General features: G+C 37.7%; 2 protein-coding genes across 2 annotated transcripts in view; one reads left to right on the forward strand and one right to left on the reverse strand.

The window, feature by feature from the left end:
• Window positions 1–14,837, forward strand: part of ctnna2 (catenin (cadherin-associated protein), alpha 2) — a 286,505-nt gene that overhangs the window by 164,180 nt on the left and 107,488 nt on the right. The gene's annotated exons all lie outside the window — the stretch shown is intronic.
• On the reverse strand, window positions 1,862–5,160 carry lrrtm1 (leucine rich repeat transmembrane neuronal 1). The gene has a single exon (XM_014007867.1). The coding sequence runs from the start codon at window positions 4,046–4,048 to the stop codon at window positions 2,471–2,473; it is 1,578 nt and encodes a 525-aa protein (XP_013863321.1). The 5' UTR covers window positions 4,049–5,160; the 3' UTR covers window positions 1,862–2,470.

The following is a 14,837-nucleotide window of genomic DNA, read 5'->3' on the forward strand; positions in this document are numbered from 1 at the left end:
ATATACAAGCATATACTTAATTCCCTCTTATCTAAGTTATTATGAGTTATGATTAAAGCAATGTTGCTTTGCAGAGGTCATTTTCTGATAACGGCCCATCCTCCAGCACAGGAGGAAWCAGATTTGTATCCAGATAAACCTCAGTAAACAAGTGTGAGCGGAAATTTTGKGATTTCATTTCACTGAAGTGACAAACACTAAATTCCAGTTTAATTATTCACATTATTAAGGGTGATTAATATTTTGAAGGGATTTTAYCAGAGATAAATCCTATCAGTTGTAGGAGGAGATAATATAGTTTACTGTGTATATTTGGCTCAGTGTCTCAGTTTATCCTACTATTTTGAGATTTGAAGATTAAATGAAATTTAGTAATGAGTTCAGCTTCAAATCCCTGTGATATTTTCACCTAAGACTGTCAAGATATGTAATTAGCAAGATCAGCTATTTGAAGTTACGGACATTTCTTGTCAAGACCAATGACCATTTACCTATTTCAATGAAATCAATGTTTAGCCATTGATGTTAATTACATAATGTTAGAAGGTACTCTAAATCTTCAGCCCTTGTCTTCAAAACATTTCCTGCAGGCTTTGCAGCTTCAATAAATTTACGCTAAAAACTCCTACCTGAATGTTTTCCAGACCCACAATTCAAACATCAAATACACATTCGTGCTTTCTTTGTTTCTCATGAGCTTGATCATTCAAATAATGACCTCTTATTGTTTGATRTGTAAAGATTGTCAGTGAACTCTTAAAACAAAATTTTATTCCTGGTGACTTACAATTTGTAAACATTTTCTTAAATTATATCAAAGAACAAAATGCCTTCTTTTTTTTTCAGCAGAGAAGCCTTTGTAAATTCTATGTACCGGTAATTGTGTTGCTCCTGTTGTGGGAGCCTGGAGATGGTGGTGAACAAAATGTTATATGCAGCCACGGTATGACAGTATGCACACTAGAGAGCAGTCTGTTCCCTTTTTCTGCAGTCATTGTAATCAAACCCCCGACATGCTCCCCCTCTCTCTCTCTTTCTCTTTCACACATACACTTGCACACACACACACACACACACACACACACACACACACGCTGTTTGTGTCAAAAGACCCAAGAAACACCATATCTGCCAGTGTACAAATTTACAGAATAGACACCAAAGCAATAAGGATATATATATACACACACACACACACCTCTAAATGGCCTTGTATTCAACAGACATTTTACATCACATAAAAAACACAGTGGTGATTACTGCATGTGCAAATATTGCTTGAAGCTGGTGGATAATCTCTTCAGTAGTTTTTACACTACTTGAATTACATTTTGATCTACGTGTGCATGTACATGTATTAGATGATTGTTGGTGTTGTTTGATTGATTCAGTCAAAAGAAGCGACTGCTGTGTGACAGTCAAAATGTGAGGACAGACAATGAAAGGCGTAGCTTTAGTTCTTTGACACTCTGCTCTTTTTACTCGGATGCAGCACAAATATGATCAAATTAAATGAATTATTTCTGGTAAAAAATTAAAAAAATCATTTGAAGTCTGTTTTACAGTGAGGAGATGGAAAAGAAACTACAYGGATAATGACTCAACAAAATGCCTGATAAACCAACAAACATGAATAAAACAGTGATTTAAAAGTCATACCTCATGTTTTACGCTAAAGATGAGATGCAGATATCTCTTAGCATCTTTTTATTTATATATATATAATTTTTCTTTATTTCTTTTTTTTCTTCTTTTTTTTGGTTTTATACACTGCAAAGTCATGGCTCTTCTAGTCCACGAGCACAAAGACTGCATCTATTGTCGTTCGTCCGCTGTGACAGGCTTCTCACATACAAATGAGTTTACTGTGAATAGTGGTTCATTTATTTAAACATTGTTTTGTAGTTTACAAAAGAAATAGAATATCTTTTCTTCAGTTTTATCCACACTTGCACGTCTTACTTTAGCATATTTTACACTTTAAACATTTTAATTAAACATTTTTTCCAATATTTTAAATGCTTCTCAAATGTATGTTCCATAATACAAATGGTTGTTTTTTTTCTTTCTTTTTTAGTTCTTTTTTCCTGTGTCTGCAGTTTGTTTTTAAACAATATTTAAATGTCCTGAAGTAGAAAGACACATTAAAGCTCAAATATCCTCCCATGAGAGAGAAGCTCCAGTGCTCACAATATATTCCTTTTTTCCCCYTTAGAGCATCAACAGGTCCAATTGTCAGGTGCCTATTATGCTCTGTGATTTCAGATCAGCAGTAGACAGCAGTAGCAATAAATCCATCACAAAACAGTCAGCCACGTAAAGCGCACTCTCTCCAAATCACAGTGAAATGTAAAAAGGGTCCAAAGATCAAAATATTCCCTTTGCTCTACATCTCCCTCCCCAGTATTTCCAAAAGGGATTTACTGTATATCCACATAATCACTGGTAAAGATTAACTCAAAAAGTACAGTTACACCTCACATTCTCGAGAAGGTTGCTGTTGGCAAGTGCATGAGCCATATTCATTGATGATTACCAATGCTCCTTCAATGTGGTTAGGTTTATAGTCAACATAGTACTCCGGTGTAGAAATCGCAGCCATCTGCTGCATGCTTTGCTTTTGCTTTTGCTTACGGCGCTGACTGCTAAAGCACTGCCTCAGTTGCCTTATTCCTGCTGGAAAGCACTTCCATGCTACATACAGCATGAGCACTATGATGAGAAACGAGAAGATGAGTGCCATGGTGCCAGTCACTACTTTGTGGATCTGCATGGTGCTCTCCAGGTCATCATGGCCCACTGTGACGGTGAAAGAACTTGTGACCACTTCAGTCCCCTCTCCTTCATAAGGGTTAGCAGTGAAAGAGCCCCCAAACACAGAGCCACCCTTGGTCAGATCCCTTGTAGAGGCATACAGGCCTGCTGTGGTTACCTCTAATGGAGAATCCTCACATAGCTGAAAAGCATAGACAGCATCCAACACATCCTCGCCCTGTGCAGTGTCAGGGCTTGAACACAGCAGGGAGCTATCACGCTGACCTCGGAAGGCACTCAGCCAAGAGGCCAAGGCACAGACATTACGACTACACTCCCAGTCATTGCCAGCCAGGGTAATGCTGTCCAGAGATGACCACGAATCCAGAATGCGCTGATCCAGAGACGTCAAACGATTGGAGTCCAGCATCAACACCTTAAGGTTAGGWGCACTCTCAAATACATGTGGCTCGATGTACTCAATTTCATTGGATGACAGATCAATCTTCTCCAAAAAATGCCAAGTCCATTCCAGGGTGTTGACAACAATGGTAGCACGATTGTTGTGCATGTACAGAGTACGTAATAAGATGAGTCGRGGAAAGTGGGCTAGGTTGACTTTGACCAGCTCATTGTGCTCAAGATGCAACTCAGTCAACTTGAAAAGGCCTGCAAAGGAGTTTCGTGCCAGACTTTGCAGTTGGTTGTATCCCAAGTCCAGAAACTGCATGCTCCTGCAGTCTTGAAAAATACGCACTGGCACAAACTTTAGAGCATTGTAGCGCAAATGCAAATTGGTGAGCTTCCTAAGGCCATGGAACAGGTCTGGCTCTAAGGCCTGCAGCCTGTTATACGAGAGATCCAGAATACGTAAGTTTGGGAGGGGCCTAAATGTTCCATTTGGCAGATTCTCAATTCGGTTGCTGCTCAGGTCTAACTCCTTGACTCGTCTCAATCTCTCAAAGGCACCCTCCTCTACAATGTCAATGTTGTTATGATCCAAGTAGAGCCAGGTTAGTTGTGACAAACCAGTTAGCTGGCCTTCACGCAGCTCAGTCAGGTTGTTCTCCCTCATGGACAGGCCCATAGCGCTGCTTAGATTGCGGGGGATGTCTGTAAGGTTGAGCCCCTCGCAGTACAGCAGTTTGCTGTCGCAGCGGCACAGCTTTGGACAAACCGCCTCTGCCAAGGGAACAGTTCGTAGAAAAATGCCCAATGAACACAGTATCAACCCAGGGGGCTTCTTCAGTGGCCACTTTAAGTACAGTCCAATTAGGAGGAAATCCATTAGCATAAATATCCAGGAATGTCCGGAAGAAAATGTCCATTGAATCACTCTGGATAAAATATTTGCACTAATCAGATCATATGTATCATATGATATTACTTGGATAAATAATATTTCATTATGTCCTCGTATTTTAGTTGCAGATGGTGGTATTGTGTTTCTTTTACTTGATCCACAGACGAGACCTTAGTTGAAAAGGCAAAGAAAAAAGAGCAAATCTCTTTGCTGATGTGAGATATTAGGCAGAGGGTGGAGAGTCGAGGGGATGAAAAATGAAACTGTCTTCACCAATCGGTCTTATTCAAAAAGATTCCTACTCACCCTCATCCAAAAGCTGACAATCTCCATTCAACATCTTGCTTTGTGCCCCAACACTGATTATGTATGAATCTAAAAAAGACCCCACTGTGGTATACATTCTCCCCCCCCTGCCTTTTTCTCTTTTCAGTGGACACCAGATCCTTGGCAGGCTTACAATGTCTTAGTTCTCTTCAAGTGAAAGAGCCAGAAAGAGGCGGAATCCAAGTAGCTTTCAGCGAGATGGTAGGAAATGCAAGTTCCCCTGTCTGCATGCATGAGCCCTGTCTCTTTYTGCTCCTCTGCAGTCCTCTGCTGCAAGGATCAGAGGGAAGAAGAAACGAGCAAAAAACAAAGGAAGAAAGAAAGAACGAAAGAAAGAAAAAACACCAATGAACAAAATTTTAAATATCTGTCCGGTTATTATCTCCTCCCCTCTCTGCTTAAGTTTCAGCAGGTCTGTCGAAATCTTTTACCATCGTCTCAGCAAGAAATCAYTGATGTTAAAGGTTTAAATCCATCCACGCTGTTAATTGTGCTTTCTGTGACAAAAGCACAAAAAAGAGTTTAAAAAAGAGAATCCTTTTCACAGTTTTCTTGTGTAACCGTATTCCTTGTCATCCCAATGGTGTATATCGGTTAAGAGGCGGCTTGCATCCCCCTGTGGTTCGCAGGTTTCGTTCACCCTTTTCCTTTCCGAGCGTTTCCTCAGCCAGCTGGAAGAKGCTGCTGAAGGCTGGTGCTGGTAGGCAGGCAGGGGCAGTAAATGTGGGAAGCAAAGGAGCGAGCAATCCCCTGCAGCAGACCAGTCCACTGACAGCGCATGCAGAAGCACCTTGTGTTCACTGAGTGTCGTCAGCCACTCGCAATTCAGAGTGCTCGCTCTCTTTCTCTCACTCCCTCGCTCTCCTTCCCTTGATCGCTCACTCACTTGTTYGTGCTGCTCCCTCCCTCCTCCTCCTCCTCATTCACACTCTTGCATCCTTCATCCTTGTTTTTTTCCATTTTTTTTCTCCTTTCCCTCTAGCTTGGATATTTACGTATTCACAATGAGTCGGGCTTAACCCAGGAGCTTAATAAACCCCCACTTCYATCACCCCTCTGTCCATCACTGACTGTAATAAACTAAATCTTTTTTTGCCAAACACAGACTGTTTTTTTTTTTTTTACTTTTACAGTTGCAATGATCAAGCAATAAAGGGACATATTTTCCCTGTTGCATCTCTTAAATAGAAAAYCATCCATCAACATATTTAACATGTCTATATTTAAACATAATACACAAACACACTGTATGTTGGTGTAAACAATAATCATGTTACAAAAATGCAAAAATGAATCATTATTTCATTCATATACACAATTACTTAAATTTAGTCATGAATATTACATTCAGCATGTTTTATTTTTTATATCATATACACAACTGTTTTATTCCAACTCAAACTTGATACTTACCATTTAATTCTACCAACAATAAATGCTTGAGGATGACGAGTCAAGACAAGAGTATGGGATTCCTTGTTAAATCAAACTGTTCTGTAGCCAGACATTCCATGTCATTTTCAATTATGGCAAGGCTAGTCATTCTGAATTCAGATCTGATTGCTTGCCAAATAATATTAGCATAAAGTTATAATGTAAATATTCCACTTCAAAGGTTCTCTTGCTTTGCATTTTTCTGGAATCACTATTTGCTCACTATTTGTCATCTTCCTCCTATTAATTTTCAGACAATACGCTCTAATTGTGCCTTGCATTCAGCCAAGTTTCTTTCCATTTCACTTCCCTTCATCTTTTTTGAGATGATTGCATATTTATTGACTGATTTGTTAAACAACAATAGTCTCTATCCAATTAGAAATCCAGTTACTATAATGAAATGCTGTTAAAAGCAGTAGGTGGATCTTAAAAATAATTTCAAAAAAAAAGAAAGAATAACAGAAATTAAGCACCTTTGCAAATATTTAAAATTAATTTTTTAGTCTTCCATATAGTCATCTATGTCATTTCTTTGTTACAATACAGGTTAATAACCTGACCTTTCTTTTGSTGTGACTGTTCTAATCCCATTTACAACTACAGAAAAAAAAATACAACATGGACAAGGCATAACAGAGTAATAAAAGAAAATAAAAGAATGATAAAAGAAAAGTGAGTTTTCTTCAGTGTTGAAGGTTAATTAGGCCATTTTCAAGTTTGGGCTAGAGCAGAATAAAACCTTGACATTTACCAAAGAAGATAATGTCACCTCACCGTTCTTTATGTAAGCAGCATCCAGAGTGACACTCAGGTATTTCCATTCCATAATACAACATTATGTAATGTTGTTATTTTTTCTTTTGGCTGTTCCCTTTTGCAGAAGATGTCATATCAAGCAAGCTCACATGGAAAATTTAACAACTGCTGCCATTTTGGATGTAGCTTGGGCTTAAACCTACATCCACAGTATAATCATTCAGGAGTACTAATTAAAGTAAATATGAGGAAAGTCAAGCATTGTCAAATAGATAGATACATATGTTTTTACATCTCAAAGTATTTACCTCCCGTAGATGGCTATAGCTCAACCTGACCCTAACACTAACCGTAACTCAATTCACACCTTGGTCCTAAACCTAACCCCTGACCTGAAATTAGCATCCATACTCATGGGGACCGGGCATTTGTATCCATGATGCACATTTGGTCCCCACAAGGCTGCCTTTTTCTTAAAATTGGTTCCCACAATGTAGCAAAAATGACATTCACCAAGAATTTGTCCTCTTTTGAACTCTGGTATGTCACCCATAATGTTGTGTGCATTGCAAAATTTTAAGCAAAACTGTGCTCTTACCCTGCTAATTGAAACTTCACACTCTGCTCTTACTGGTGCAATGTGCAATTAATAAAGATTGGCCACTAGGCTGGTCCAATTTAGCCATTAAACCTCCCACACTAAAATGACAGGTGTTTCAGTTTCCAAGTTTTGTGTAATTTTATGTCTAAGTTTTCTTATCATGTTTAAATTTAAATAGATCAGTCTAATGGTATGGGAAGAGCTTAACCATTTCCACTGGGAAAAAGAATACAACGTAAAAGAGCATTTTCTCTTAATATCTTTTTTTTACATATTTTTTTCCTTTTTTTTTTTTTACATTTGAGAAGTTTATTCCACAATGGACTTTAGCAGCTCTCCAAATGGTCTGAATGCAGTCATTACCTGGCTGCATGTTGTTAAGCAGAAACCTACTTTAAAATAAGTTGTGAGTTCAGCTCTCTTTGTAATTACAATAATTATACAAAGGAAACACAATTATCAAAACTGCCCTGCACTTTGCTATGAACCCTTCTGGTATTTTCCTGAGCACCTTACATTCTCTGTCTGGCACAACAGACTTCACAATTTCCTCATGGTCCCTGTTTTTTTTTTTTTTTTTATCTTTACATTTTGTGATTTTAAGCTTGTTAAATGTAGAAGTGAAACATACTGATGAAAACTATAGCATTTTTCAGTTTTAAATCTGCAGTCATCRCTAAAATGTTGTGAGATGAAACTGCTTACTATTATTACTGCTTAATAGGTCCAACTATTAGATGACTGTGAATGATGAATATTTTTTTACTTACACAAGTTACTTTGGACAACAAATATCCTGTATCAAAGAAAGAAAAAAAAACAAAACTATGAAACCTTGACCTTCAGATAAACTGGCCATCTCAAAGGTGGGATCTTTTGTCCTTCACCTTTGCTGTTTGTCCTCTTAGCTGTAATGGATACCTACACCATCAACTAATGCCATGACTCACTGTAATAACGCAACAGTGAACAGGAAACAAGACCRTCCAGACCATCAGTCTTAAGGCTGGTTTATACTTCTTGTCGCAYGTCTTTTACCACCCGCTGAGTGAAAAAAAGTTGTGCAACTTCCMTCTGCACTCCCGCCGCTATCCCCCGGTGACAGCTGTCCTATACATTGCCCCCAGTCAGCACTCCGAGACGCGGAGGACGCGGCGCGGAGTGTGTGATTGGTTCAAAGTTTGTGGGCGTTTTTGGGTTGTGTGACACCGCTACCCGCTACTCGCTACCAGAAGCCGGTATTTGTTTCTAAACATGGATAGTTACGAAGACAAAACTCACCGAGGCGGTCCGGAGGTACGACCATCTGTGTCCTCTACTGCGTCGCTGCGTGCTGAAGGTGAGGGAAGATCCAGTGGGCAAAAAATAAAATAAAATAAAAAGATCCGGTTGGCAAGTTCCTCGAAACGAGCAGCGGACATTTGAAAATAGGAGGTGYTRTTCATCATCCATCTCCCGCACAAGCTAAACTCGCAACTAGCAAGTTTTTTTTTATTATTATTTTTATTTTTTTGCAACTAGCAATTATTTACATGCTAAGCTAGCGCGTGACGTCTGCGGTGGGAGGGCAGAGGGAGGAATTACTATAATGTATCCCCCCACGTCTTTTCCCAGTATAAACACTGAATGCTGTCGGTGACACACATGCAATTACGTCATCRYTGGGCTGCAGCCGCACGTCTTGCATGAAGTATAAACAAACCTTTAAACTAAGAGATTTGGCTTTRTTTTAGAGTTAAGGTCAGTACAAGTGTGAGGGGAAAGTGTGTGACTTTGCATGTGGTYATGAAATTAACATTTCAGACCACATATTAACAGAAATACAGTCTTATGAGCAGGTAAAACAGTGTGTGTATGTATATAATGTATTTGTAGATGTATAGATTAAGGTTGTAATAAATTGGATCATGTCTCCACCTAAAGTTATGTTTAAACAGCTGTTTGCCTTTTGAATGTGTGTGTTTTTGTTTTCTGTATTGGATTTGGTCAGAAGTCACTCCCTAACATTGTTTAATTGTTCACAACAGTTTAATATTCAAAAGGCACATTTGTATTCAGCCAGTAGTTGTGCATAATTGGCATCCTGACCTTCAGGTTTTAAACAAATATGTTTTGTTCAGCCAAAAATAAATAAATAAGTTAATAAAATAAATAAAAAACGGGACATTAAAAATCCAAAACACAGTTCTATTTGCCTAATCAATTAAATGATTATGCTTTTTGATGGCCTTTGAAAATTTTAAGAGTAATTCCTGTTGTGGTGTTCCCCCAAGCTAACTGATTTTCTGATTAAAAACAAGCTCAGACCTATGTGGGTTTATGATTAAAGAGCCATTATTTAAATCATTTATTGAATCAAAAGACGCCTGACTCTGCGAGCCTAAGAAAACAAGGCAGATGATGACTAATTGGGCCTACTGCAGAGATAATGTTGATGGACATCTGCAGAAAAGATTGTGCTTGAGGGAGTCAGTGGAGACATGTATACCACAGAGTAACTGTCAGTGATGCGGTGAGGAAACAGTAGGAGAAGATCCTAAATCCCTACTGAAGTGTGACTCCCGGCAGGCTGAAATTGTCTTCCCTAGWATATGTGGGTTCAGGGAGAAAGTTGATCTAATTTATTTCAGTTTGTTGTTCAGTGCTATTATTTGGWATATTGTAAGACATTTTTATATTATACGAACAGCAACTAAAATGAAACAAAAGAAGATTTGTTCTCAAAGATAAAYTCAGCTATAGGCATTATATTAGTCATCATGTATCTCTGTCTACTGCTGTATCTGTATTCACATACTCTGAATTCTAACATATTTCAGGATGTCTTGTTTAATGTTAYATTCAAAGTTTCACCAAAACAGCTATACCTCTTGTAGGGCCGGCAGCAACAATACTATAAATAGAGACCACCTCCTCTGTCTTGTACTATATATACCCCTTGAATATGCTTATATAAAAAAGACTAATTAGTTTCAAAACTTGTCTACATGAAAACCAGGTGGGCACATTAAAACCAAGCTCATAAACATGATTTAATCACATAAAGTCATGCCTGGGAGTGGAAAACTATAATCTCAAGGAAGCATTTCTACTCGGCAAGCACACAGAAGTGTATTCACAAGAAGAAAAGAATGGTTTCGTCTGCCTATTCTCAGTCGTTCAACACACACCAGCTTGACATYTTGACAGCGTACTTCCCTGCTTGTGACTACTGTACTCTTCTATGGAGTCGCAGTGAAGAAATGCTCCCCGGCAATGACAGTTGTACATTTACAAGGACTGTTTTATGCTCACAGTTTTTGTGCACATGCCTAAAAGTGCTCAAGAGACAGAGACAGTGATTGTTTGATTGTTTCACACGCGCATAAACCAAACGTCTGTTGGTTCTAGGCTAGGGTAAGCAATGGGTGCAAGGGCAGTTTAGTTTCTCAATGTGTTTTGCTATGCAATGCAAAATGTTCTTTATTGAACACTGAGAGCATCATGATCTTTGTTTARCACATTTAAAACTTTACAGGTTACTGAATGTTTGACTTGCATGGCATATGGATTTATTGAATAAAATAGGCACCAAGTGATGAGGCTTTTGTTTTCGTCTCAGTTTAATCCCATGAGAATACAACAAAGCCAAACCAGAGAGAGAGAGAGAGAGAGAGGGAGAGAGAGGGAGAGAGAGAGAAAATTCCTTATCAAATAGCCATGATGAATAAACATGTTGTCTCATAAAAAAATAGTAGGAAAAAAACACATCAGTAAATGTGGGGTTAGCTTCAATCACAGCCCACAGCCTTAAATTGTCTTTGGCTGACATGCATTATCCAAGTTGATTTGTCCTGATTTCCCTTCTTTTCAGAGACCGCATGTTGAGTGTCACTTGCAACAGCAAAGCTTGTTAGTGTTGGCTGAATAACACTGAGCTGTCAAGGCGAGGCCTTAAAGTTTTTAGCTCCAATGAATTTTAATGAAGCAGTGGTGATTGACCTTAATGAGAGCAGTGGTATTAACAATGCATATGGTTGAGTTGTTTTCCTGCTTCTTTCAAATTAAGTATCCAAAATATTCTCAACCACACAGGCACTGTACGCCCTGTGCTTTATTAATGTTATAGTATCTTTGCAGACCTATTTCCTTTGTAGAAATTAGGAGTTCATTCTGCTTAAAACCCGCAAATAACTGCAATCCGTTCATTTACCTGTTTAATGTTGTTTTGCTCTAGTTAGTATTCTGGTGGTTTTAAAAATGCAGAAGTGATCTCAGCCACTTAGTGAACTTGTGGCCTCTCATTTGTCTTGCTCATGTTGTTGCTCACATTTYTTATTTTTTATTACAGTGTTTTTTGTAAACGTTACAGTTGACTGACTGCTGAATACACACACTGCTTTTGGACCGTGTTACCTTAGCAGAGCTCAGACCCATCAGACCCATGTRCTGAATGCAAACATACTGTGTGTTAAGTTCTTACTATGTTCATCTGTTCATTTATGTAGCTTTTTTCAAGACAGTGAGAGTTATGATTTGAAATGTGGACATTGATGAGTTGACTGGTTGGTTTTGAGTCCTGTAGTGTACTCTTGTCGAAAGAAACTTCATTATTGCAGGTAGTAAAATATTTAAAATGTCTGTGACATACTGTTCATACTGTATGCTATTCTGTGCAAAATGAGTCTTATTTTAAAAATCTAGATGGCCCACTGCTGAAGTCCCAGCTGAGACGAGTGTGACACAGCCAATGTGACTGCTCCAATTTGTTAACAAGGAACCAAAACATAAAAACCATGACAACAAAAAAGAAATACAGTATATTCCTTGTTTGCACAACAAGTGAGCAGAGAAAATAGGTCACTGTTGTGACACAGGACTGTCTGACAGAACTACTGTATGCTTGTACTTTTACCATTCAACCATGTCAGACCCACTTTATATAGCACAGGGTCTTGGGTGGCTGGTTTCTGTTGCAGCAACATATGGGAGGTGGGATACAAAGATTATGATGAGATGATTATTAAAAGAAAAAGAACTAAGAAAGCAACTGTCATAAATCTTTATTTATTTATTTATTTTTCAGTTCTTGGACCTTTTCTCTATCTAGTTTAWTTTTTATTGACTTGCTGGATCAATTGAACGCTTACTCAAATGAAACCATGTGAGAAGTTTAGAAGGAAAATCACTATGTGGAGCTGTTTAACAAATTTCAAAGCCTGACCCTGACTTTGTACTGATTTATGTCAGGTCTTAGGAGCCAAAGTAGTTGGAAATATTGYACTTTAAAATGTTTTCTGTTCTCTGAGGCTTTTATCTTTCACATTAAGATAAATTCCCATCTTCATAATAACTGAACCAAACTGGTAAATAAGATGGAGTACATTTCTTGTAAACAATTTGTAGTAAAACAGAATTATTAACAAATACTAAAGTTGTAAACTATACTGAGGTTTATCACTTATGGGTTGAAAGGGTTTTGTCCAGCCTCCCAAACTATATTGTGCTAATTTACTGTATATATACATACTGTATATATCTTCATTTTCTCACTATCATACAAAACCTGCTTGATTTCATTGTGGTACCAACCATAAGTAGGTGTTTTAAATTAAACAGTTAAAGCTGGTGGTTTTGGTTTAATKAAACCATCTGCAGGACACCAAACCTGAAACTCAAAATTCATTGTGACATTTAATTGAAATATTTGTGACTAGAAATGAGTTTGCTATGTGCTACATTATTTATATACATAGGCTGATGCAGTGTTTAAGAATAGTTTATATATATATATAATGTTATTTACACATAAAAACAAAATGGTTAAATGTCCATTGATTTGCATAGATTTTAGACATTTTAAAGTGGACTTAGAATTTSAGGTGCCACTATGGATTTATTTATTTATTTATTTTCAGTTTGAGGCAAATAAAGACAATTAATACATTTTTAAATAGCTTCCAGCAAAGTGTTTCCCACTGAGAGATTGACACAAAGCTTTTGCCATGTCACAACAGAGAGCAGCCTCACTTGGTGTTGGACATGCTTTCACAGAAACATGATCAGAATTATTCACCCGCCACCGCAGCTGGTAGAAATCTGCAGCTACCTGCTGCAGCCAGTGCTTCACCCACATTTGGCGATTTGGTGTTTGCGTGGGTTTTCTGTATGTGGCATTCAGTTAAATTACATGTTTTAGCATTTCTTTATATTGTGTTTTTATTTAATCATTTATTCTCTGACTCTAATGTTTTGGGCTTCAGAGGCCATTTCAGACAATGCCTATAACTATTCTCTGTCAGCCAAAGGGACTTTGTTCAGCTGTCGGATGACACACAAAAAAATCCCACAGAGAGCCTCAGTGGTCCTTTTAAAGAGCCAGCTTTTTAGTATCAGCATGCCCCCACTTTTGATAACCCTGACTAGTCTGGCCTATTGCCTGATCCAAAGTCAAATGTACCACCACATCTTTCTTGTGTCCACAAACTTCTCTCGTGTTGGGRTTAGGCAGAGCAGAATGCAGCAAACAGAAAAAGTCTGTGATGCAAAGGGCTGAAACACTTGTATGTTCAGTCTCAAATTCCTGCTTCTGTTACTGCTGAAAAGTCAGACAAGGAATCCTTGATCTCTAAATAAACTCCTGCCCCTGAACAGGACTCACAGGGGAACCTTCAGAAATCCTTAAATTTAACATCAAGTCCTACACCCAAAACGTTAACTTAATGTTAAAGATCAGGTAAACAATATATTTGACACAGTGTGCACTGTGAGGGAAGAAAAATATTGGAGGAGTGTTTTTTTTTTTATTTATTTATTTATTTTTTCTGATCAGACTTCTGTATAGTATTTTTAAGAGGTATTTTCTACCATCAGCTTTACTTAAATATCCTCATATGGAGCTTAGATACTGGTAGAGACACATTTGATGAGTGATCCTGAAGACCTGGATAATTATGAAAAAGCTTATTAATGTGGTAAGCTGAGAAACATGAKAAGCAGCCATGCTGAAATGCTCATGTAACACGGACTAGAGAGAGTCGTTTTTGGTGCAAGTCTTCATGTTTCTTCCATCCAATAAAGAAAGCACATCATTTCCATTATATCTCTATTCGTATATCTATTCTATCTATTCTCATCATGTCCCTCATGTCTTTGCATAAATCTACTCAAATGGTCATTTGTTTACATATGACTGTCTGCAGATGAGTAACCAAAGGAACATATCAAGGCAAGCTTGTGACTTAACCWTGTAACTTCATTAATATCAAGAMAGATACTATCAAAGAGCTTTATCTTTTTTTATAAATACAGAGCTGCTTTGCATTAGTTCAGTTTTTTTCTTTACTCAAAAATCAATACATCTATAAAAAGACAATGACCTTCAATTATCTGTTGTTTATCTTACTATGCTGTATGCAGAGACAAAATACAAACTCAGACCACACAGTTTATAAAAAAAATAATCTACATATTTTCATTTCATAAAAAAATGTTGGTTTTAAAAATGAGAATGACCTTCAATTATCTGTTGTACCATGCTGTATGCAGAGACAAAATACAAACTCAGACCACGCAGTTTATAAAAAAAATAATCTACATATTTTCATTTCATAAAAAAATGTTGGTTTTAAAAATGAGTTTCTTCCTGGCAATGACCACACACACACACACACACACACA

This window comes from Austrofundulus limnaeus, unplaced genomic scaffold (assembly GCF_001266775.1).
Source record: "Austrofundulus limnaeus strain Quisiro unplaced genomic scaffold, Austrofundulus_limnaeus-1.0 Scaffold45, whole genome shotgun sequence".
NCBI lineage: Eukaryota > Metazoa > Chordata > Actinopteri > Cyprinodontiformes > Rivulidae > Austrofundulus > Austrofundulus limnaeus.